A 26,146-nucleotide genomic window follows, 5' to 3' on the forward strand; every position below is an offset into this window, starting at 1 on the left:
ATTTTATTTACAAATTAATTTAAATATGAAAGTGAAACACTTCTTCTTTAAAATCCAAACCATATCAATCAAAGGCAGAAAACAAGGTAATTTTGCTGTAAAAAGAGTAGCTTATAAGGTTAATAATGTTATAATATAGGGGTTCATTAGGGGTTCCGGTCGTGGTGACAACATGACCGGGAAAATGGAGGAGCCGCCGCCCACTTGTAAAATAGCCACGTGGCATGCGGTAACGTAAATTATGGTGAGAAACACTGGTAGTGGCCAACCATGGTGCCTCCCTAGGACAACCTTGCCTCTTAGGAACCACTGCCTCATAATATATATATAAAATAGGGTTAATCGATTGGATTAAATTCTAAATTAATTTTAGTAACACAGTCTGTTTTTCAGCATGTATGTTAGATCAAAGCTGCTTAATTGAAAAAAGAAAACATTAAATTTAGTGTATAATATTTACCTTTTTTTGGTTTAATTTAACCCTTAAAATAATAATAAAAAATAAATTTAACCATCAACCTTTCAAATAAGAATTTTGTTGTTGTTTTTAACCAAAATCTTAACTAAAATGTTATATTTTTAAACATGGCGACGTGCATAACAATCCACGCTGCATACTCCATACTTTTTTTTTTCTTTTAATTTTTAAAATATTATGTTTTTATTATTTTTAGATTATATGCTGGCGTGACATGTAAAATAAATAGTGTCATATCAACATGAAGCATATATGGACCGCTACACATGTTGCCATGCCAACATCATTGAAAGATTAATGTTTTAGTCAACATTTCTGTTTTAAAAAACAATTTGACTTTTTTTGAAATGTTGAGGCCGAACCAATTCAACTCAAAAAAATATAAATACTAAAATCTAAATTTGATAATAGTACCAAAAATTATTTATGCAATAGGTACGAAATTCATACACAAACTTATGACGAATATATTCATAGCTACCCTTAAAGCAAACTAGTTTAATGCATTCTTCTAGCATGCAATAGAATTGAGGGCTTCACTAGTAATTATGTATTTTTTAGGTTCGTGGGTAATGTTCATGTTTAAATTTATGTGAGTTTTTAGGCCACGTGTCAGTATTGGAGGCTTTCTTAGTCTGCACATGAGACATGTCTCTAATTAAAGGCTCATTACTAATGAACTGGTTACACCACATGATTTTACCGTGATAGGACTATGGATTACATCTAAATTGTAGTTTTTAACCATTAATAAGTCATGAATAATAGAGTAAGGTCAAAGTATACCATTAATGTGGTTCATATAAGTGCGAAAAAATTGGTTAGACATTCTACTCTTGTTGTCGTTATAAAATGACCGACCATATATACTAATATTATAAAATAAATAAATAATGAAAGCGTAATTAGATGGTCTTCAGGTTCAAATTCCCACCCAATGGGTTTGAATTCCTAAATTTCTTTTTTATTTATCGAGGCTCGACTCATACAAATCAAAGTTTTAAGAATATTAAAATAACAAATTATTATTATTATTTGGAAAATCATTTAATATATGGGAATTAAAAAATCTATAACTAAAATTAGAGTAATGATAAATGTGACTGACCGTATATTTTAAAATTTTTTAAAATAAAAAAATAGGACATTTATCACCATTTTAATCCTAATTAAGTTGATTTTGAGAAAAAAATAGTTCAAAATCTCGAGCGCTCAAATTTGAGTTTTACCATTCATAAGTGTCATGTTTAGGTTTTTATGTTACTCTAAATTCAAATCCCCAATCCCTACAATGGAGCGAGATGAAGTGGATGTTGTCAAACTGCTCCATAGTTTCTATGATTTGTCCTATCACCTGTTCTGCTCCACGGTAAATGTGTGATCTTGAAAATCACTACCAACTCACCCTACTTCAATTTAATTTTTACAAACACGAAATACATGGGTTTTTAGAATACATTTTTATATCTTTGCCCTTCCAATAGTTATATACAATGGTAACATGATAATTTCATAAAGTAAAATAGATGAGGCGAAATAAGCAATTATCATAACCATTTCATGCTCACTATCCACTCTATCTTACATCCATATTTCAATAAAAAAGTCATTTCACTTAAGTAATATCGGTTCAAAATCCAATAAACAGTTCGGGTTTTAGAATCACTAATATTGTATATTTATAAACTTCATGTTGAATAAAATAAGTGTGTAAACTTTGCATGAAACCTTCAATTAAGAATGTAGTGTGCATATATGTATATATATGAATTAAAGTACAAACTGTTTAATACTTTAATTCTCTTGGAACATGTTTAAGTTTTTAGGTGAACCCTTATTTGACCTATTAATTAATTTCCTGTTTAAAAGAGGATAAGATCTTAAATTGCCCTTTTAATTGTCTCTTCTTTCCAAGGGATGACAGATTTGACTATGCTTTTTCCATTTCTTAACTTTTAATAATCAAATTTTATCTTTTACCTTGTTTTTTTTGTTTCTTGTGTAGTGTTATAGGTAATTTATTTTAACTTAGAAAAGGGAAAAATTATATATTAATTGTCTAAAACAAACTCTAAATGAGAACGATTGAGTTTTGACTTGATTAATACGATATTGTTAGCAGTGTAGGAGAACGTGCGCTCGAGTGTGCTGAAGCGCATTATTCTCCTATTTAAGAGTTGGAAAAAGGGTTTTTTACCGAAATAAATTAAAAAAAATTAAATACCGAAATAGGTTGTCAGATAGATTAATTACCGAAATGGTATGTTTTTTTAATGGCGCCTATCTAACATGCGCCAATGAATTTTTTATATTAATTTTTTTTCTTTTAATAAATTATTATTAATTTTTTTCCCGGATCAGTATATGACCCGGGTATAAAATTTTTATTTGATACTCATGTTATTTGTTGAATTAAATTATATTGTATTAACTATTTTGCTAATTTAATAATGTCAAGGTCCGTACCGCATATTGAGGGGCTATGTTAATAGTGTAGGGTTTCTGCCAGATGAACGCCTAATACCATACTTAGAGTTAGTCGGGTTCAGATCAGCGACATTGATCCGAACTTTTGATCTGCGATACGACTTGATTTCCGCTTTAGTCGAGCGATGGCGTCCAGAGACCCACACATTTCATTTGCTGTGCGGAGAGTGTACCGTCACTTTAGAGGATGTGTTGCACTACAGCTCGGGCTTTCCATCGACGGGAATGCGATCACAGGGATGTTCGTATCTATACCGGGTCATATACTGATCCGGGAAAAAAATTAATAATAATTTATTAAAAAATTAATATAAAAAATTCATTGGCGCCTGTCAGATGGGCACCATTAAAAAAACATACCATTTCAGTAATTAATCTATCTAACAACCTATTTCAGTATTTAATTTTTTTCAATTTATTTCGGTAAAGAACCCGTTGGAAAGGGATTATGAGTAGTATTAGATGTTATATAAAAAAAGCGATATAATAAGAACGTATAATGAGATTGATGTTAAAAAAATCTAAATGAGGAGATGCAGATTAATATAATATATATGTATATGTAAGGCTAAGTTTCGTGTTTTATAGGTTGTGTGAATATATTTTTAATATTAATATTATACACAATATACCATTTTAATTATAATTATAATTAATATATCCAAATAAACTATAATTAGAGTTGTTATTTGTGATTGTGAATGTGTATCTTCGGTTCTATCTTATGTGTATACCATGTATGAGTTTTATTTAATTCTTTTCGATTTAACTCAGTTTTTAGTTCAGTTGTGCTTTATACTTGACTTTATTTATATTATGTATTGTACCTATAAACTACAATAAGAGTCAAACATTATAAAGCTATCAAATTTAGTTGTAATGAACGTTTTGAGTAAGATTTGTTGAATCAAGTGTTAAGAAGTTGAATATTGTGAATAGAGAAATAAGGATATAAGAAAAAGAAAATGGGGTTTTTACACTTGAGAGAAGAAAAACTGAAGCACGAAAATCAAAGAAAGGGTGAGAGTGAGTAATAATAATAAGGAAGAAAAAGACAGTGGGATTTATGCATTGGAGGAAATGAAAATGAGAGAAGCACCCGTGCCTTCTTGGAAATGTATCCTCTCTTCATTTTCATATTTATATATTTGGCTATTTGCCAATGCCATGCACCCTCTTTCTCTTTCTCTGCAACCTTTATTTTATTGCACTCCCATCCATGCAGTGTTTTCATTTTTGACAAGAAAAACAACACCTCTTGTACCTGAAAAGAAGGAAGATATTTCCAAGAAAAGTAAATGCTTTTGTTAAAGATGTAAAGTAAAGAGAGAAGAGAAAAATTCTTTTGTCCCCATTGTTTTTCTCCACTCCACCAGTCTTAAGCTCTCTGAAAACATTGTAATGGGTCACTTTTCAATCAGTACTAGGCTACTTGGGGGACAATTTTTGTACCCATAATGTAGTGGGTTAAAGCCCAAAAGAGCCCAATGTTTAAAAGTCAACTATCATAATACAAACGAGCATACAGTTGACCATGACAATGCTCACCATCCGGTCGAAATGTTAAGTAGATAGACTTTAAACCTTTCTTTATTCTCTCTACTCTTTTGACCTTTTCTTATGTATAAGAGCGTCTCTTGAAACATAAGCTTTGATGTTATTGTAATCTTGTGTGGATATTAAGTTTGTTAGGGTTTGGGAACCGCCAACCCAAGTGATCGATAGGACCTCGCGGGAATGTTAAATGTCTGCAAAGATAGCTCGCGCGAGAAGCTCGCAATGGGAGCTCACATAAGCCTCGCAGGGACAAGGTCACGAGATACGTCCGCGAAGGGGATCGCGAGCCCTACAAGGAGTCCCCGCTCGTGACTAGCAGGTGCGAGGTTCGCTAGGGGATTCAATCCCAAGATCAGAAAAAACCGCATGCTCCGCAGGCAAGTGTCCAATAGGCCAAGGTACTTGTAGAGAATGTCAGCACTAGAGATAGGGAATGTCAATACCACTGGCCCAAAGACCGAGACAAAACAATGGGTCCTATTGTGAGCTGTAATAGTAGTAGTAGGAACATGTTTAAATACCCCCTATGTTTTTTTTAAATACCATACGAGAAAACATTACTCAACAAAGCTCCTTGCTCCATATGATATGATCTCATTAAAATATAATTATTTGTTAAAAATCTTTTAGGGTCTGTTTGGACTAGAGGTGTTCATGGGTCGGGCCGGGTCGGGTTTGGGACGGGCTCAGAAAAAAATTTCGGCCCGGCCGAAATATGGGCCTAAATTTTGCCCAGCCCGGCCGAAAAAATTCATAAGCCGGGCCCGCCCGTTTTAAATAAATACCAAAATTTATTTTAAAATTAAAATAAAATTAAAAAAGTATTTTAAAATATTTTAAAATTAAAAAATTAAAAAAGTATTTTAAAATATTTAAAAAATTTTAAAATTAAAAAATTAAAAAAGTATTTTAAAAGTATTTTAAAGTTAAAAATAAAAATTAAAAAAAATTATTATTCGGTCGGGCCCGGCCAAAAAGTTGTGCCCGAGGCCCGGCCCATTTTTTAATCGGGCATCGTTTTTTTGCCCAAGCCCATATTTCGGGCCTATATTTTTACCCAAACCCTCCCATATTTCGGGCGGGCCGTCCCCATGAACACCTCTAGTTTGGACAGTACAGAGCAATTGAATGAAAGTGTAATCACTAAGATGATAATTACAGTCTCTTGTAATTACAAATAATTTTAATCCACTTGTATTTGACTTATAGAGTGTAATTCCATTGTAATTCCCTATGTCATGTTTGGTTGTATATATTGTGATTATACAGTTAAATAATTTATATTTTAAAATTATTAATTATTATAAAATTATCAATATGATAAAAATAATTTATAAATTAGTAATAAAATTAAAATCAGACCATTATATGATTTATATTGGACTAAAAAAGTAATTGGTAACAAGATATGCAGTTTTATCTAATTATTTAGTTATATTTGTAGGATTTTCTCCTTTTAATGTTTAACATATGCTCCTTACGATCATTTATTATTATTAACCGAGTTCATCATCATCGAATTTGAATCAAGATTATGAAAATTATCAATATTTCCTCTTCCATGTATTCTTGAAACGTAGGTTATCGATTTCCACCTATGATTCAAATTATTAAATATACAATATGCTAGTATAGTCCAACCTTTTTGTTTTTACACTAAGGTAATGTTAATTAAAAAATATTTTCTAGAACAATAAATATTTTCTCAACCACATTTCAAGCCTTAAATATCTTAAACTAAAGATTCGTGAGTGTCTATGGTACTTGTATTTGACATCATTCTCTTAAATGGTATCATATCACACGATACAAGACAAGAAAACTTTTATATTTGCAAAATTAGCATCTACTTCACAATATTTGAATTCACAATTCAAATAGTATGTAACTTTAGTTATAAAAACTTATACAAACTTAATTTGGAAAAAGACCTAAGCTAGGTTATATATTTTTATAATACACAAATTAAATAATTTTATAACATATAACTTTTATTAAAAATTATGATTTATCAATAACTTTCATAACACTTTTAGAAAGTTATTTTTATAAGTTATGATTAAAAAAATCATTAACATTTTTATAATATATAACACGAACACCTAAATAAGTTGTATTCATATTTCTTAATCATAATTTTTATAATAGCACTTTTATAACATATAAATTATTTTTCATAATAAAATTTTTAAATTTTTTAGAATTTAAATAATATAATTTTATTATAATCTTTATGAAATACATAAATTATTTGAGTTTATAGTAATTCTTTTCCATAATCATCCCTTACATTCATAATAAACATGTTTACAATATAATTTTTATAATTCAGTATAAATATAATTTTTACAATTAGATTTAACTGCTATTACCCTAAAAATTAAAAAATGTAATATTCTTATTACACCTAATTGAAAAAACCCACCAATTATAATTGTTACCCAAACATATCATCGTTGTTTATAATTACACTAGTGACTTTCCAAAGAAACTGATATCAGTTGATTCATTGCAATTAATTCTGTATTAATATACATCTCAATAATCCGAATATAGACCCTTATTGTTCTCACTTGCCATCTTCAATTCACTTGCCATCCATTTATTTTCTCTAGTGTTTTTAAACAAGCATTAACTTTAATGTTCATATTAGCTAAATACATGAATAGCTTCCCTCAAAGTGGACATCTCTTACATGAAAGTTGAAACTTGAAGGCATTGAATCCGAATCTAGAGATTAGAGGGTCACTATCATGCTAAGCTCAATGTGTTATATAGTTGAGATAAGGAGCCTAATGAATTGTACCTTATCACAAGGCTTTGAATTTGCAACTATTGGCATGACAAAGATATTCTTTCAGTTCATTTTACAGTTTATAAAGATGTCTTTTCGAGATTTGTGACTATCTCTTTTAACAATATCGTTTTCAAGATTTGAACCTAAATTGTCTCTCTAAGAGTGCAATATGCCTTACCATTACACCCAACGCTTGTTGATTATTCTATCACGGTTTCATCATTTACATCAATTACCTAACACGTGTGTAATGCGAATGTGGTTATGTAAGTGCCTACACAAGCTTAGAAAGGTTATATTTTTCCTTTGATATAACCTTCTTCGACACCGAATCGGAAAGAAAGATATACCTTGATCGTATTCTCTTGAACAAGTAAAGTCATGAACATAAAGACCATACTTTATGGGAGCAAGGGTTTTTTCTGACTGCTAGAAAAGAATCTATATCCATGTATAAACTTGAAATTGACACTCATATTGGTACATTTCAGTCAGTATTTTGATTTTATTTGCATGATCATGAAAAATGTTGACAATAAAAATAGATACAATATAAACGAGTAACAAGTTCTATCGGTTCAAAATAGTAGATACATAAAAAATTCTAGTTTGAAGAAGCATTTACCACTTTCGAAGTCTTCAACTGCTTCTTGATCTTCTGTTCGATTCCCAACCATTTTTGAATAAGTTTAAATACCGTTTGGTCACATAAAAGCCCACGATGAGTGGCAGCCACTCCTACTCTCTCAACTGCTTCAAATCCATCTGCCTGAAAGACCGAAATGTTTTAGTTCACTATAACATACTACTGACTCATGAGGTGGTGATGAAAACCACTTGAAATACCAGATGGAACGGTAACAATTATACAACAAGAATCATGACATTGCATGCTATCACCTTAGTTCAAGCAAGAAATTGTTCCTACAATATTTATAAGGATTCTAAACTACTATACCTATAAGACTTTCTATTTACTTTTCTCGTGTTTATTTTGAAAATCCGACATCTTAGCCAACCCGAGAATGTTGAGCACTTCCACATAGTTGTGCTGACATGGTTAACTATAGTTTAAATTTTGTTGGATACGTTATCCTGGTTCTCATGTCATGATGTAAGACAATAAGATAGATTTTTTAAAGCTTACCACAGGGCAAACTCGGAACGAATAACAAGCAACGACAAAAAGGAACCTGAACTTGGATACCGTGTTAAGCATCCAACTTAAAACCAATTGCTATTGATAAATAGAGAGGTCTAATTGGTTAACTATAAGAAGTATAGCAGCTGTCTAACTGTAATAAACTCTACGATCCATTTTTCAGCAGTAAATAAAAATCAAATCTTTTTTCTAAGAAGTGATTCCAAAGGACCATCACAAATTTTATATAAATAAGTTCAGGTAAACATAAGAATGAAAAGATAGTTGAAGAGAGTAAGTACCATTGCGGATTCTGCAGGAACAGTTCCATCTCCGTCCACATAAGTATATTGAGGCTGGAATGAACAAGCAAACGAGTATATCAACAGTTAGCATACAAGGGTGGAACTTCAAGTTTGATGAATAATAAGCAAAACTGAGGGGAAAGTTTTGAGTCCAAAAGACTAAACAGCAATCATGTTTTAGTAACACTTCTTTTACGTTCAAACACTGGGCTAAAGGTCAAGATTATTTGTCCCAAGAGGATATTCTCTAACATAGAAGTTATCACCGTAAACATGAACACAGGACTCACCATTGTATGACATATTTCTGACAGGTCTGCAATTGGTGACGTTTCTGTACCATAACTGCATATAAATGTCATATATTTTAAAAGCCGGCTTTGAGAACAGATGACAAGTAAATGTCATTTGCTACAGACACATTGGTCCTAGTTAAAATTCTACCGATATCAAATCAAATAATGCTTCCACCCCAACACTTTCGTCTGAACTTTTTGTCCCATCCTAGGTGTGAAAAAATTATTTAACAAATTCAAGGATGATATCTACCGATTCATGGATCAATAAACTATTCATAATTGTATGTTTGAAGTTGAAACAATAGACTTTTGCCACATCAGGGGGGGGGGGGGACAATTGGTCAGGACGAAAGTGTTAGGTACCTGTCTCAGCAATCGGTCAACTGAAAGTAGCTAAGAAAGTCCAGCCTAGGTATAAGGCCACCACAAACCTCAAATGTAACTGATGTGAGCTATAACACCAATTATTTCTCTGCCTTGCATGTAGGTTTTGAAAAACAACTGACAGTATCTAGCTCATCACTTGGACCATAAATACTAGGAAACAAACTACAAATGGAGGAACCATTATTAACCTAGTTTTTATAAACATGCAAGGCATCCAACCCAAAACCAAATGGAAAATGATTTGGAAACTAAAGGACTGCTTGAGTGCTTGTTTCATGAAGACTTCTGGAAAATGGACTTTTTTCCTGGAAAAGTTTGTTTTTGTAGTCTGGATGATTCTATTTAAAACATTAATGGTTGTTCGACTTTTTCCTAAAATTCTGCACTGATAAAAAGGGATCAATCCCTGCACTAAAGGAATCAACCCTTTTTTTCTTTCCTTCAACTTCTATTCATAGGAGGTGGATCTCCTTTTGCTTTGCTTCAGCTTCTATACAAGAAGGTATTGCCCCTTTGGAAAATAACTTGTGCTTTTCAAAAAACATGAGACATTTTCTGGAGAAGGGGTATTTTTCCATTGACTTGAGTTCTTTTTCTATTGGCCTAGCTTTTTTTCGAAAAACAAGCACAGAAAAGTACAGAATCAATTTTCAGAAGTCATTTTCCGTGAAACAAATGGACCCTAACTGATAAAGTGATTCAATCACATACCAAACATCAAAAGGTGTGTCAAACGATGTGCCATAAATGTTATAGAAGCGAACCCCACTTGGTAGTTTAGCATTGTCGATAAGTTTGCGTGTCCCGGCAGCCCAATTGAGAATAGAAAAGTTGAACGGTAGAGCTATTGTATTCCCACCATAATCTAACTGCAACAGCACCGACAATAAAAGTGCCAGAAATAGGTAAAATAGTACAGTTTAGATTATAGAAAGCACACAGAAAAAATGCAAAAGAAAAACCACAAACTCCACAAATCTTTGGCAGCAGCAAGACTAAATTTAGAGCAAAACACTTTGAACAGACATGAATGGCTTTACAAGATCCAATCATGATTTAGTAAACATATCTGGAGTCCTAGTCAGGCTTATATTACAAAAGATAGAAGAAACACCCTTCTTAGAGAGGGTCTCAGCACTCAGCAGCGAGAAGACATACAAGTAATATTCCATTAATCAAGTTCTCTTTTCTAGTAAATAAGGTGTTAGAACGATAGTACATTGTGTTTCAATTGAGAGAAGCATAGAGAGGAACTGTTAATGATTTTGAACAGTAAAGGGTCAAAATGCTTACAGTTTAATTTGTTTTTCTCACTTATCTCTAGTTTAGTTCTACAGAAATTTGATGCTAGTAAATTTCCCTCATGTAACTTGTTCCCTTAACTATTAGTCTTCGTTGTGATGTTTTTAATCTTAACTCAATTCCCATAGGCGTCCTAGATAAATAAGAATAAACCTAGGCTGAACTAACATTTATAGGATGTTGAGTTTATAGAGAAGTATTTGTCAAGGAATCCATAACCTAGTACACAAATATTCCAACATTGAAGTACAATTTTCCTTTCTTTCCAGTAGGTATATACTTAAAGAAAAATACATACATATTTATAAAAGACCAAGCAAATCCCAAACTAAAAATATCCATACTCATGATCCTAGCCAAGCTATGTTTCATAGCTTTAAGCACGACCAAGAAAGAGGAATAATACAGTGAAAAAAGGTTCATCACCTTCATTTCAAGAATTTATGGTGTTCTCAAGCTATATTGAAAGAGAAGTTAATCACCTCATTATGTCTTAACGCTTCTTTGAAGAGACTGATGCTTTCAATAGGGCTATAGGACTCCAGTTTCACAGAAGTTTCCCCATCTTCAGTATGCCCTCGCCAAACATTAATTTGAGGTTGCATTTTCCAGCTAAAATATGGATTTGGCAACATCTCATACACAGATGGGCACTCAACCAGCTACATATGAAATAATGAACATAAATATATAAAGCCAGATCAAACATTGGGGTCGAATTTCATCCTGTCTCTATAAAGCATGTGAAGTTGTCAACTAAAAGCCTCAATAATGTTGACAAAGCAGCTTAACCATATATTTCAGTACTTAAGGTTGTCAATGATTGTACCCTCATCATTAGAACTAAAAGTTCAAAAAGTTATCACGGTTCTTTGATATTACTTCCACTAATATACACACCCTCAACTTAATTTATTAATGCAAACAAATCCCTAAGCATGCATATCAGCTAATTACCACGCACGAACAGAGTATTCAGCAGGTTAATTGATTGAAGATCTGACCAACAACAATGAAGAGAAATAACTAATGATTGATATCCACCTCCAACACTTTTAGCTTCTTTCTTGAAAATCAAATACCCACTGGTCCACCAAATACAGAATCAACTACTCTGAATATAGAAATTACCAGCTGATGCATCGTCCATCTTGATACAAAGAAGTAGGCTTCGAAACCTTCAATAAACTGCAATCCAGTTAAGAGAGCATCATTGATGCACCCCGGGGCACCTGTTAAGCTCAGAATTCATTAAAAATAACCATTGGATGTTACAGGAGAGATGCAAAAAGATGGGGAAATTTTACAAACTCTAGAAATTGACGTAAAGTCATTCAAGTTGTCAAATTATATTCCAGGTTCAATAGCCTTATCACTAAAGATGTTGAGATACAATTTCCTTGACATACCATCACAAGAGACCAAGAAAATGAGGAAAAGGATTATTCAGCTCAACTAAACTAGCTTTGGATCAGTAGTTAGTCGAGTCAAGAAAATACACCAACCTTAGAGTCTTGATATAAGGGATCCCTAAATCATAGTAGGCCAAACAGAAAACCACATAAAGGGGGAATGGCAGAAGCTGTCGTTGACAAAAATGTAACAAGAATGGATGAAGCGGAAATAATATCATTAGAAACTCTGCTAACAACACTTGCTAACATTAGTATGATTCTCAGCCAACCTACTTTATAGATGTAAACAAAGCTTATGAGAAAAAGAAGTTGAAAAATGAATAGGAAAATTAAGTACAATGTGAAAAACGTATGGATATTTTGAGTTGAATCGTTTGTATTACATGCTGAAGATGAATTATCCAAAGGAAGCTGGCACATGTGCACCAGCATGATTATGAGCCCAGAGCCACTTAGAATGATTTCGTCAAAAACAGGTAGAAAGCAGCTGACAAAGAGTATATCAAATTCTCTGTCACTAATCCGTTTAATGAAATGATGATAAGCTAGTAGTGAAGTACGTATGCAACTAAGAAGTGCAAGTGCAGAAATTTAACATATAAAACTTGAAACTGCATGAGCATTCAATATTACTGCACAACATCCTACACCTTTTTTTACGACCTCGGAACCTTAGAAATTTTTATATTTTGGATTTATTACTTAACAAAACTCTTGATACTGACAAACCTCTCTTAAATAAATTTGATTGACAAGGAAAAGTTGTGGTTTTTGTATATCTCTATGGAAGCAAGCCAACATTCTCTGAAGAATCTAAAGCAGTCAATTTGCCAAGTCATGCCAATCATATATGCCGAAATTTGCATTAAGGAAGGCTGCAAATTGCATGTTCCCAACTCAAACATTTGACGTGAACAAAATTACCTTGGAAAGGGCATGCGATAGTAATCCATTTATTTACATATTTGGAAAATACCTGCCATTAAACAATAGTTTATCACTTCTATCAAAGAAATGGAATGCAAGCAATCCTCCATTGAAGAATATAAACTTCAACAGGTAACATGTAATTTATAACTGATTGTCAAATTTTCAACAGCAACATGACAAAAACTGCATACTTCATTATGAAGTGACATGAAACACATCACCAACAGTCCTCCCATTGAATGTGAGATAATAGTAACTTTTCTTCCTCCAGAAGCCTTGTAGGCAGTTTCCAACTTAACTTTGAGACCATCCATTAACTTGTCAATCCTGACAACAATTTAACATGCATCCATGAAACTGACATCTGTGCAGAGTAGGATCAAGGAATTTAATTTTAAGACATGATCATGTTTATATATATAAAAAAAAAGATACAGAATCATTTATATAACTAAAAGTATCAACCTCAACCACCAAAAAGTATAGCAGTTGAAAATGAGTTACCTATTGCTTTGCCGGAAATCATAACCATATCCAAACAATGAGGTTCCCTTCTTATACCCACATCCAACTAGCATATCAATCATATCGTGAAAATGATAGACCTCACTGAAATGTAAAAGTTTTATCACCTGGAGGATCAAGAGGTATAAAAGTTTTATCACCTCAGTCAGGTACTTTTTTTTATCAAGGAAATATACAACAAAATAGTAGAAAAACTGGTTTTACCAAAGAAGGATCCAATACATTGATTGCATATAGTCCATAATCATCATCAGGGACCAAAATCTCGACGTCCTCATCCAATGATTCAGTATAACCTAAAAATAAAAATACATCAACTTCACACAAGTGCTATTATGCCACAGAAAAGCTTCATGTAAACAAATCCTAAATAATAATAATAATAATAATAACAGCAATAATAATGGTTAAACTGATCCAATATTGAAATGAAAATTTACTTCAAATGGAATAAAGAAATTATCCATTAATACTGTACAAAATAGTACCACAAAGAACATTATAAGAGAAGAGTGAACAGGTAAAGATCACGAATAAAGACTTCTCATTATGAACAAGCATGAAATAAGGACTAATAATTTATTACTAGAAACAAAAACAATATAAACAGGTTTATTTGTGGTCTTTAGTTACTGGTTTGCAGAAAGCAGTCATTTGAGAGGCTATTGGAGGTTCTAGGGCCTTGGTCTAGATGAAAGGTCCTATAGCAGTATAGCTTATACATATATAAACTCCGGTAAAATACCTTGTCGAACCAAATCAAGTTTCATTACATACTAATTACTTAATAATTGCAAAACTTTCCATGCCTTCATTAAGATCTCAAGACTTAAAACTATACTGCATAGCATAAATTCAGGATTACTTTGCTAGTGAAATATCAAGTTTAGGTGATATACAAGATATGAAGAATGGAAGTTTCATACTAAAACAAGCTCAGCATTTAGATCTTTAGATGCAAAGCTATGCAAAGAAAACTTTTAGAATTTATAATAGTAATAATATAATATTATAATATTATATTACTAATTGCCTGAAACAAGGAGCCAAAAAGTACTCTGATAAAGATATTCCTTATCTATCTGATGCTTATTTGGCTGCTCTTAAACAAAAGCATTGCCAAAGGTTTTATGTTTAAACACTTAATCTCCTACATGATAAACTCATATTCTCCTACAACAAATACAGACCACCGAGGGATGGGAGGAAAAATAAAGTAAAAATGGAGAAAAATTTTCACACGGAATCAATTAAAAAAAAAAAAACAATCAGATTCAACTAAGATTGCTTTTTAATTTTTTTAACGTGTTCAGTCAAACCAAGTCAACATTAACAAAAACACCATACTTAACTTTACCCCCAAGTACTTTCCGCCTAAAAAAAAACAAAATTTTATTCACTAAAAACAACAAACTTAGTATTTGTGCAAAACCCAATTTCTATCTTTCGGCCCTTTCTTATCTATATCTGCCGTTCATCCAATTTCCCAAGAACCAAACAGAAAACCAGAAACCAATATAAATATACATAATATCCAAAACCCAAGTCTACGTAAAATATGCATGCAAACACCAAAATAAAAACAAAAAAAGCACCTGTTTTAGGATTATAAAGAGACCAAAGCTTCTTCTTGAACTCCATATCAGAAAACAGGATCCGAACCCAAACCCGAGTCTCGAATTCAATTCCAAACAACTTCTTTTTAGAATGAAGAATGGAGCCTCCTATTCCGGATACAAGCAGAACCGGATCTAGGTCCGGTCCGGTATTGCCGGAGCTTTGGGAACCGAAACATGGGCAGAAACGGTCTCTCAGCATCGTCGGTTATATTTTTTTATTGGATTCGGACTTTGACTTGAGAGAGAAAGTGTTTTGAGTAGGATTGGCATTTATAATTGTGAAGCGAGAGCACTCACTGAAAGCTTTAAAAAAACACATTAAATCAATGTAACGACAAGACAAAAGTAGATTAGATTTTTGCATTTATGTCCTTTTATTTTTACTTAATTCTTATTATTTCCCAATTCTTTTGTTCTTTTTGAATTTGGTACATTATAATTTTCTTTTAATTTTAAATGGGATTATCAAATTATTATATTTACATTTTCAATTAATTTATTTTATTCTTGTTAGTATATTTAGAAATTTTTTTTCTGAACCGATTTAATGGTTGAACTGATTAGACCACTTATTTTCAATTCAATTAGTTCGATTAGTTTGATTTGATTAAAAAATTATTAAAAATTCAAAAAAATTAAATAGAACAAAAAATTATTAAAAATTCAATTCAACCAATTCAATCAACTTTTTAGCCTGGTTCAATTGGTTTTGAGCGATTCGTGGATCAGTCGATCAAACCCCCTTCTTCGCATTAGTACCCTGATCAATTCTTAATCTAATTAGTCCAGTTTAAACAATATTGCTGCAAAGTCTCTTTATTATAAGCTGGATATGATCAAATTAGTCCTTTAATTATTAAATAGATCAATTTAATCTATGTACTATTAAAAATAATCAAATAAGGCCAAAGTGCAACAAAGTTAACATTTACTATTAAATAGAATAAAGTTGTTTAAATTTTGATTCGTAGTTTCGTTAAAAAAACTGACATGTGCATTAGTAGAGGAAAAAAAGCTTTCGATTTGTGCAAACAATATGAATAGATAAGGTCATACAACAATAATTTTGACAGTGTAATGACTTAAATGAAAACTTTCAAATAATTTAAGACCTGTTTTGTAATTTTTTAAAGTTAATAACCAAAACCCAAAGTAACTAAAAGTGTTTTTCCTTTTTAAAATAGATAAGATAATTGTGTAGTCGGAAAAACTTATGAAATTAATTAATTTGACCGATAGGTGGGACACAAACCAAGAAAGTGACGGATGTTAACAGGTGTCATGTCCTTTTACCTGCGTTTCCTTAGCCATCTCAACTACTACAATGATCTATCTCTCATCTTCTACAACAACCTACCTACCTTCTTTTTTTTATGGCATAATAACCTTTTTAGCCCTCCAATTTATAAAAAAAATCATTTTAACCCTCTATTTAATTAATTTTAAAAACTTAAATATTTTTATATATTTTTATAAATAATTTTAATGATTTTTATTTTAAAAATAAATTATATATTTTTAATTTTTAAAAATTTTAAAAAATTAATCAAATGATGTGTCATCCATGTGTATGCGAGGTCAACAAAGTTCAAAACATTAAATTTTGCATCCATTTTTGGGTGATTTGACAATAAAACATAAATTTAAGGGGTAAAAGGGTGAAAATTTAAGTGGAGGGCTAAAATAAATATTTTGTTAAAGTTTGAGGGCTAAATAAGTTATTATGCTTTTTCTTTAAAAAATAGTTTTGTTTAAGAATTGGATGAACGGTTGTAAATTGGTTATTATGTTATAAGTCTCTGTACTATTCTTAAATTTGAAATTTATTTTTGGTTATTTGGTATTGTTAAGTATAGTCTTTAACATTCACATGTTTTGTCATTATTATTTTTAGCTAAATTTAGTTATCAATCTTTCAATAAAAGTTAAAATATTTTTTTAATATAAATTATGACTAAAACATTAGTTTTTAATGATGTTGGCGTGATAACCATATGTCGACTATGTGCACTTCGTGTGAATATGACATTATGTGTTTTATAAATTACACTAGCAATTAGTTGAAATTTTATAAAAAATATTAAAAATTATATATATGACGTATATATGGATTGACATATTTAAAAATTTAACGTTTTAGTCAATATTCTCACTAAGAATAAAGCAATTTTACTCTTCTTGTTTTTAGGAGATTGAGAACCAAATTTAGTTCAAAAAGAATAAGGGTCAATTTGACAAGAGATGTAAACATTGAGGCTAATTTTAGTATTATGCCTTTTTATTTAAGGAATTTAGTCTCCCTACTTTTTAGATTTCAAAATTAAAGTTCAATTGTGTACACCATTAATGTTTTTATGATAAAATTTAGTTCATTACGACGTTCGTTTTTTTTGTTACATAGCTACTAATGTGTATTTCAAAACATAATACTGATGAATTTAATTGAACAATTTGAACGACATATACAATTGAACTTAAATTTTAAAATCTAAGAAATATAAGGACTAAATTTCAAATATAATTAATTTGAGAACTCGTACTGTATTTTAGCCTCGTAAATTGCATGAAAATTTTCTATTTTTATCATTTTCTTTTCATATACGTAAAATTAAACTACTATAAAAAGCCTTGAATGAATACTCAACTAATAGAATCAATTAGGGTTAAATTTTCTATTTATTTTATCAAGTGAAGTCAATTGGATTAACTTAGAAAGGCAAGTCATCTAAGCAAGCAAAGATCTGGTTAGGGATTTTATTTCTTTTCTTCTAGAAAATTAGGGAAGCAACACAAACATGAATTTGTAGAGGGCATATTCTAAAATTTCATTGCATTATTCCTTTGATTCCATGGTTTTTGTTTGGTTAAATTACTTACTAAGTCCCTCTATTGTAGGGTTCGGGACAAATTAATTCCTTTATTATTAAATATTTCATGTACTATTAGAAAGAACCCAATAATATCAAATTGTAATAGAGTGAACATATATTGTTTAAAAAATGTTATGAATTTGGGTCTTTTTTTCTTTTGCAGATAAACTTTAAGCAAAAGATTTCATTTGTAGAATAAAAAGTTTTCAAAATATTAATTCATTAAATAATAAATAACGTTATTAAAAATAGTGAAGGTTAACTTTATCGAAATTTGGCTTTATTTTAAAATTTTAATAGTACAATAACTAAATTGATCAATTTAATAGTGGAGGAACTAATTTAATCATGTCTCTATAATAGAGGGACCTGTCAAATATTTTCACCATTTTTAATTTGGTCAAATTCTCCAATTTAGAATTTAATAATTTTAATTTTAGTTTTAGAGATTTATTCTTTATATTTCTCCAGTTTAAAAGATTAAAATTTAATTGATAATACCAATATTGCAAAAATCAGATCAATAGTCAAACCACTAATTCCGATTCAATCAATAGCGTTATATTAGTTTTGAAAACATTTTCTATCACTATTAAGTGTTAATTGTTTTATATTGAATTTGAATTTATGTTATCAATTTAACTTTAATTTTAAACCAAATATTTGAATATTAATTCTTAAATTGACATATTAAATTTATAAAATTAAAACCGTTGGATGATAAATACAGGTGGAGTGATGCTTAAATATGAATAGATAAAATATTGGATAAAAAAGTTATTTAATCGCTCTAATTTGAAAAATACTTATTTATCTCCTTAAAGTCTGATTAAAAATTCATTAACCCATAACAAAAATTTAGACCCAATTATTAGGCCTGGCCCAACTTAAAATCCGAAAAATAGGCCTAAAATTCGGACCCGACTCCCATTATTTTTTAATATTATATTTTTATATAAAATATTAAAAAATAATACACCCGACACACTAAAAATATTAAAATAAATGTTTATCAATAAATTGAGAATAAATTAAAAGAAAATCTTTATACTTAAATAACACTAAAACAAGTGTAACTTAATAAGTAAATGCTTCTAAAATAGTAACGAAATTAACAATAAAATAAATATTATAAAATATTTAAACATTAACAATAAAATAATAATAGCATAATAGTTAAATAGTAACAAAAACATTAAAAAAAACAGTAACAAAAAGTAAGAAATAACAACAAAAATATCAGTTTTTTTATTGAAATTTCAGGCTTAGCCCGGAAAAATTACGCCTATTTTTATCCGATAACTCTTAAAAAAAAAGAAAAAAAGAAGCTAATTAGAAGCAACCGGAAACCTGCCTTTTACCGTTATGGAGCTTACAGGGGTGGTCTTGCTCCCTCTCTTTCTCTATCCATTTGCGATTCTAACATACCACCGTTGAAACAAAGCAAGTGATGACATTCCACTGCTAAATTCTATTTTCCTCAATAACCCCAAAATGGATGCCATTTTAAACCCTCTTTTAAGCTCACCCACCATTCTAAAACCCACAAATCCATTCTCTTTGTCGAACGTCAACAAAGCTCCATTTTTGCTATCACTGACTCATTTCACGACCACTTCGTTTCCTTTTTCTGCAATTCTCTCTACCCCTCCTCCCCGTTTCACTTCTTCTGGTAAGTTAATCTCTTAGTCCAACTCTTTTTGGCTACAAAGACGTTCAGGTTTCAATATGTTCTCTTCGACTTTCTGCTAAGAAAAAATTGTGGATTTCATTTCGTTGTTGTTGCGTGTTAATGATTCTTTTGCAATTCTTCTGGTAACTCAACTCCAACTTCTTAAGGTGGTCTCAAGAAACGAATTATCCTATATGTTTCTTGTATTTTTTGGTGAGAAAAAAAATTGTGGGTTTTATGTCATTCATGCTGTGTGTTTGGGTTCTTTTAATTTATTTTGAAAGCATATTAAAATGACTATGTTTTCTATTTTTTCCCTTTTTCATAACCAAGATATCCTTCGTATATGTTTTTACTGTACATAAAGACTAATCTTTCGGCTTCTTGTTGCCCCTCCTGACCCGACTTCTCTTCTTATGAGTGCAATGTGCTACTACCGCATCTGTTGGTTACTATGTTTTCTTTTAGCATATTAGAAAGTTTGATATTTTAGCTTACATGTTTGTTTTTTGTTTTTAACTTATGGATTATTAACTCAGTTACATATGCAACTTCGGATAGCCAATTAAGTGAAGGAGTAGAAACCAGTACAAGAGAATGGGTAATGCAAGGTATGCTGTATAGCTTACTAAATTCCAATTCACATATTTGGGGCTGAAAATTTTGATGTTTTATAAGATGTTGTACTAGGCCAGTAATGTTATTCAAATGGCTGTTTATTATATCCCAGGAAACAATGGTCATCTTCTTGCTTAAATTAGTGAGAACCAGTTTGAGTTTTACTCATTAAATCTTATTTTATGCTTAATGTATTAAGTTTCTTATAAAGGATATTTTTGTTTTATTTGTAAATCTAACATGTATGATTGAGAAGATGTTGAGGTTCTTCTTTGGTTTTATAGTCATTAGTCAGTGGCGGAGCCAAAAAACTTTTTTTTGGGGGGGGGGTGGAATTAAATTGTATGCATTTTCATCATTTTAATAGTCTATATCTTTATAACTTTTAAAGGATTAAATCAAATTTTTATCATTTTTGGGGGGCCAAAGTGTAATTTTACCATCACTAATTTAAAATTTTATAAATTATAAAAGGGCCTGAATGGAAAATTTTCTATTTTAGGGGAGGGGCTGGGCCCCTGCCCACCCCCCCTGGCTCCGTCACTGGTCATTGTTACTGCTGCAAAAACTGCAGTTTTCAATGTAGATGAAGTTTCAAAGATGGCCATTCTAATGGAAATTGTAGAATCTCTGGTTTGCAAATACTAATAACGGCATTAAACCTTCCTCTTATATCTTGCTCCTGAATTTGTGACTTAATAAGGAGCCATATGCTTGCTTGTCAGCTAAGGATATAGAGTTTGCCATTTTTGAAATGGCTCTACAAGCGGTAAAAGTACCATGGAGGCCCTTGTACTAGGATTGGATTACATTTTACCCCCTCTACTAAAAAATTGAGTAAATTAGTCCCTGTATGTTAGATCAAAGAGCAAATTGGTCCTTTTGTTAAAAATTTCATCCATTTCTACTGTTAAAAACTGGTATGGCTAACAAAATAACCAAATGGTGCCACGTGTACCTCATGCTAACGTTCATGGACCAGTTTTCAACAATAGCAATCGATGAAATTTTTAATAGGACTAGTTTGCTCTTTGATCTAATATACAGAGACTATTTTGCCCTTTTTTTAGTAGAGGGGCAAAATACAATATGACACCTACTACAGGGACCTCCATGGTGTTCTTACCCTCTACAAGCTGATCAGTGTAGGGCCCTCTGGAAAAGAAAATGTTAGTTTTGATATAACTATTTAAGGTCACTATTTTATATGATCTTTGGCTCCTTCCTTTTTGAACTTTTATTTCCTCGCACTCATCCTTAATGAAGAGATAAAAACAGTTGGATTTTCTATTAAGCTCAAGCAATTTTTGCTGGATTAGGATTTAATGTGCAATATTTGTCCTTTCAGGACTAAAACTACATGCTCTCTTTGTTCATTTTGGCTTTCAACTTGCTTTTTCTTATGCTACTTCCTTTTCAACTGCAGTCTCATCCGGTATCTTTAGGATGATCCATGCCATTTATTTTGATAAAGAGATTGTTGATGTTATCGTTAAAATGTATAAAAGTAATGATGAAAGTTTGAAGAAAATTTCGAACTGATAAATTTTTTTTCCTGATACAATCGAGAGTGTTGATTAGCCTTTTACCTCCCCCTACTGAAGGTCCTGCTTTTACCTTTGGATGTGATGCAAGTTGGATTTGCACATTATAAATATTGCTGAGAGCATTACTGAATTATCACAATAATTTTGACAGATTTTTATGCTCTAAGGAAAGATGTTGAAACGGCCTCAGAACGCGTTAATGAGATTAGAACATCTGCTGGTATGCAGCAATTAGAAAAGGAACTCGTGGTTCTGGAATCAAAAACAGCTGATAGCTCATTTTGGGATGATCGTGCCAAAGCTCAAGAAACTCTTTTGGCATTGACTGATGTCAAAGACAAAATAAATTTACTCAATGAATTTAAAACGAAGGTATGAATTTCTTGTTAAGACCATTTGACAGAATGAAATTTCTCTTTTATATTTTGACTTGTATAGACTTGTAGTTGTTAAAATTTAGGCATTAGGACCTATTTGGCTCTCCAACTTTACAAAAAAGTCAATTTAGCCCTTCATTTAAATTTTCACCTCTTTTAGCTTTTGAACTTGCATTGTTTGTCAAATCACCCAAAAATGGATGGAAAAATTAACGACTGATAACTTTGCTGGCGGTCCATATGTATGCCACATTAGCAATTAATTAATTTTAAAAAAAATTTTAAAATTTTTAATACCTTTTTAATAATTTTTAATTTCTAATTTTTTTATTTTTCTAAACCACATGTATGCCACATTAGCAAAGTTAACAGATGTTAACTTTTCCATCTATTTTTGGGTGATTTGACAAATAACGCAAGTTTACAAGCTAAAAGAGGCAGAAAATTAAATGGAGGGCTAAAATGACTTTTTTTTTTTTTTGTAAAGTTGAAGAACCAAATAAGTCATCATGCCTAAAATTTATAGCTGTATACTTATCGTAATTAAGATTTTGATGACAATGTGCTATACTGGAACTTGGAAAAGTACTACTTCCTTAATATGTTTTGTTTATATAGATAGTGTACTTCATATCATACATTGGATGCAGGTTGAAGATGCTGAAACTATAGTTAATCTAACAGAGGAGATGGACTCCATAGATGCTGCACTTCTAGAAGAGGCTGTCAATGTGATTAACGATCTAAATAAGGCATTGGACAGATTCGAGTTAACTCAACTTCTTTCTGGTCCATATGACAAAGAAGGTGCAGTCATCTCTATAACTGCTGGTGCTGGAGGCACCGATGCACAGGTAATATATTTGATACGGCATGAATGATTTATGTTACTATTTTCTTGTCCAATAAAACAATGATGTTCTCCATTCAAATTTTGTTAAATGTCATGGGGCTGTATCGTTAGCCTCTTTTAGTTCTATCAAATTTGAAAATTATACCATATATATAATCAGTAAAAAGATGAAAATTAATTTATGGTAACTTCCATATATAATACCTGATTAAGTGTAAGGACAAAATAAATCTGAAACCAAGAGATGGAGGATAACACTACTTAATAGAAAAAGGTTAAATTCTGCTATTAGTCCCTTTCCTTTGCGAAAGTTGTGGATTTAGTCTCTGTACTTTTCGGATTGGTAAATTTTAGTCCTTGTATGTTTCAAAATTTGAAAATTTACTCTTGGCCCAAATAGTAGCAGTTAAATCCGTTTAGTTAAATTTAATAACTAGACCTGTACTATGTGTACAGTTGCAGATTTAGTCCATATTCCCCAATTGGATCATTCTAACTCCCTATACTTTTCAAAATTTGAAAGTCTTAATGCAAATGACAGTCAGTAATCCATTAACTGGAATTTTAGTGAGTAATATGTGGAAATAATAAGTTGACATGACATTACACATATGATAATATGTTTGGCGTATCAGATTTTGGAAACAGTAGAACTTTATTGAATGAATTTAACAATTATTGTTTAGTGAGGACTGAAATTTTAAAATTTGGAAAGTACAGGGATTAAAATGACCAAATAAAAATATAGGGATTAAATCCACTAATTTTACTAAGTACAGGGATCAATAACAGAATTTAACTTAGAAAAAATGAAAAACAGTGAATAACAGACATGAACAAGGAACAAGGGAACAAATTACATTGCCTCTAGGACCATTTTAGACATCTGTTTAGAGACTGATTTGCACAGGGTGAACTGGCCTGTCTTGATAAGGTGCCACGCCAAGAAACCTATCCTAAAATGGTGTGGGATTTATCAGCATTTTAGCTATAAGCATTTTACTATATAAAAAGACTTCTATTATGGGGCTTACAGCTGGTATAAACAGTACAAATATTTCAGATATTGGGGTTTAATCTAGTTCTTCTAAATCAAAGCATCAACCATAGACACATCCCACAACATGAAACTGCTGCTCATATTCAACTTAAATTCTTTTAATTCAAATTCATAGGGTTTATATTCATCCATATTCAGATTCGCAATAATCAGTGAGTATGAGGACTTAATTGTGGATCCCCAAAGTTATTTTTTTTTATCATGGGGCCTGATGTACCACTAAGCTTTATCTCTGTTTACTTTTATTGAGTAAAAATATTGATCCTTTCCAACAGGACTGGGCTGACATGCTTCTCAGGATGTACACGAGATGGGGAGAGAAACAGAAATATAAGACAAGAGTTGTTGAAAAGTCATTGGGAGAGGAAGCCGGGATTAAGTCGGTCACAATTGAAGTTGAAGGCAGATATGCTTATGGCTATCTATCTGGAGAGAAAGGGACTCATCGTATAGTACGACAGTCTCCTTTCAATGCTAAAGGTCTTCGTCAGGTAACTTCTGTTATGTTTTGTTGAACGTTTAGAAAAGACTCATTCTCTTCTTTTGTGGTAATTGTTTTTAACCATTCTTATCCAATAATTAGATGATCTCAATGACCAACATTCGTTTTTGCTTCAAAATTTCTGTAATAAGTGGTTAATTTTCCTGCATCTTTTACTTGTTTGCATTATGCTTCTAAGCATCCATACTGTGAGTGGATTTGTTGCACTAGGAAGATCATGTACACGGTAATAGCTGCCACGAGATGGTTGTTTTGATACTTTGCCTGAAAGACTTGTTGCATACGTGAAGGAAGTTTTTTTTGCCTCGGTTGATGGAAGTTCAATATGCTTTCTGTAAATTCTTTCAAGAAAAGCTATGCTATTTCATACCAGTTTGACTGGTATCCTCTTCCGAACAGAACCCTCTCTATTCTTTTTCCTTTGAGAAAAGAATCATTGTCTTCCGATAACCTCATAGAGACCTTTGGTTTAGAAATCAGGTTGTTGTTGAATCTTTTATCATTCACATTGAACCCTTGCCTCCGTTTATTTGCTTACATTGGATTATATACAGACAAGCTTTTCCGGTGTTGAAGTAATGCCTCTTCTCCCTGAAGATTCGGTAGATGTTGAATTACCTGAGGAAGACCTTGAAATTTCATTTTCAAGGGCAGGAGGGAAAGGAGGTCAGAATGTGAACAAGGTTGAAACCGCCGTTCGGATTACTCACATCCCGACTGGTGTTACCGTTCGTTGCACAGGTTTTTCACCTCATTGCTTTTCTAGTTTCAATTTATTTAAAGCAGTTTATTTGAAAAGCAGCATTTATCATTGAAACAAATGTTATGCATATTGCAGAAGAGAGATCGCAGCTAGCTAACAAGATCAAGGCTCTTACCAGATTAAAAGCCAAGTTATTAGTGATAGCCGAGGAGCAACGTGCATCCGAAATCAAGCAAATAAGGGGAGATGCAGTGAAGGCCGAGTGGGGGCAGCAGATACGAAACTATGTATTCCATCCTTACAAACTGGTGAAAGATGTTCGGACTGGGTTCGAGACTTCGGATATTGTATCGGTGATGGATGGTGAATTGGATGCCTTCATCAAAGCTTACCTTAAATATAAACACAGTATCAATGCATCTGCAACTGCAACTACAACAGGGGCCTAATTAAAGAGTTTTGTGATTCATGATTAACTTATATAATACCCTTTTTGTGTATGTAGGCTCAAATTCTTTGAATTATTTACGAATAACAGCGGCTCGGATATTTGTAATTTTTTAAATTTTCGGAACGGCTTAATTGATTTGTTATCCGAGTCCATTCATCTGCTAACCATTCGAATAGTACCATATGAATCTTATTTAATTTGTTGGATATATGAATATGCTTATTAGTCATTTTATACAATAAAAATATAAA

At 31.6% G+C, this 26,146-nt stretch overlaps 2 protein-coding genes across 5 annotated transcripts; one reads left to right on the plus strand and one right to left on the minus strand.

The window, feature by feature from the left end:
- Positions 1-7,796: 7,796 nt before the first annotated feature.
- Positions 7,797-15,531, minus strand: LOC105792732 (phospholipase A(1) LCAT3). 4 transcript variants are annotated; one of them, XM_052634698.1, is made up of 11 exons: positions 15,219-15,531; positions 13,846-13,919; positions 13,603-13,730; positions 13,290-13,425; positions 13,093-13,144; positions 11,885-11,985; positions 11,236-11,415; positions 10,163-10,320; positions 9,056-9,110; positions 8,763-8,816; positions 7,797-8,088 (listed from the first exon to the last, which is right to left on the minus strand). In XM_052634698.1, the coding sequence occupies exons 1-11, from the start codon at positions 15,439-15,441 to the stop codon at positions 7,924-7,926; spliced, it is 1,326 nt and encodes a 441-aa protein (XP_052490658.1). In that variant the 5' UTR covers positions 15,442-15,531; the 3' UTR covers positions 7,797-7,923. The 4 variants fall into 4 exon arrangements, with proteins under 4 accessions (XP_052490658.1, XP_012476929.2, XP_012476928.2 ...); XM_012621475.2 differs by having other exon boundaries at positions 10,221-10,320; positions 13,828-13,919; XM_012621474.2 differs by having other exon boundaries at positions 13,828-13,919.
- A 3,926-nt stretch (positions 15,532-19,457) lies between these two features.
- LOC105792733 (peptide chain release factor PrfB1, chloroplastic) lies at positions 19,458-26,124 on the plus strand. Its single transcript, XM_012621476.2, has 7 exons — positions 19,458-19,784; positions 20,324-20,395; positions 22,101-22,321; positions 22,977-23,180; positions 24,515-24,730; positions 25,296-25,482; positions 25,580-26,124. Exons 1-7 carry the CDS (start codon positions 19,607-19,609, stop codon positions 25,891-25,893), a joined length of 1,392 nt encoding a protein of 463 aa, XP_012476930.1. The 5' UTR covers positions 19,458-19,606; the 3' UTR covers positions 25,894-26,124.
- The last annotated feature ends 22 nt before the right edge of the window (positions 26,125-26,146 follow it).

This window comes from Gossypium raimondii, chromosome 8, assembly GCF_025698545.1.
Source record: "Gossypium raimondii isolate GPD5lz chromosome 8, ASM2569854v1, whole genome shotgun sequence".
Lineage (NCBI taxonomy): Eukaryota > Viridiplantae > Streptophyta > Magnoliopsida > Malvales > Malvaceae > Gossypium > Gossypium raimondii.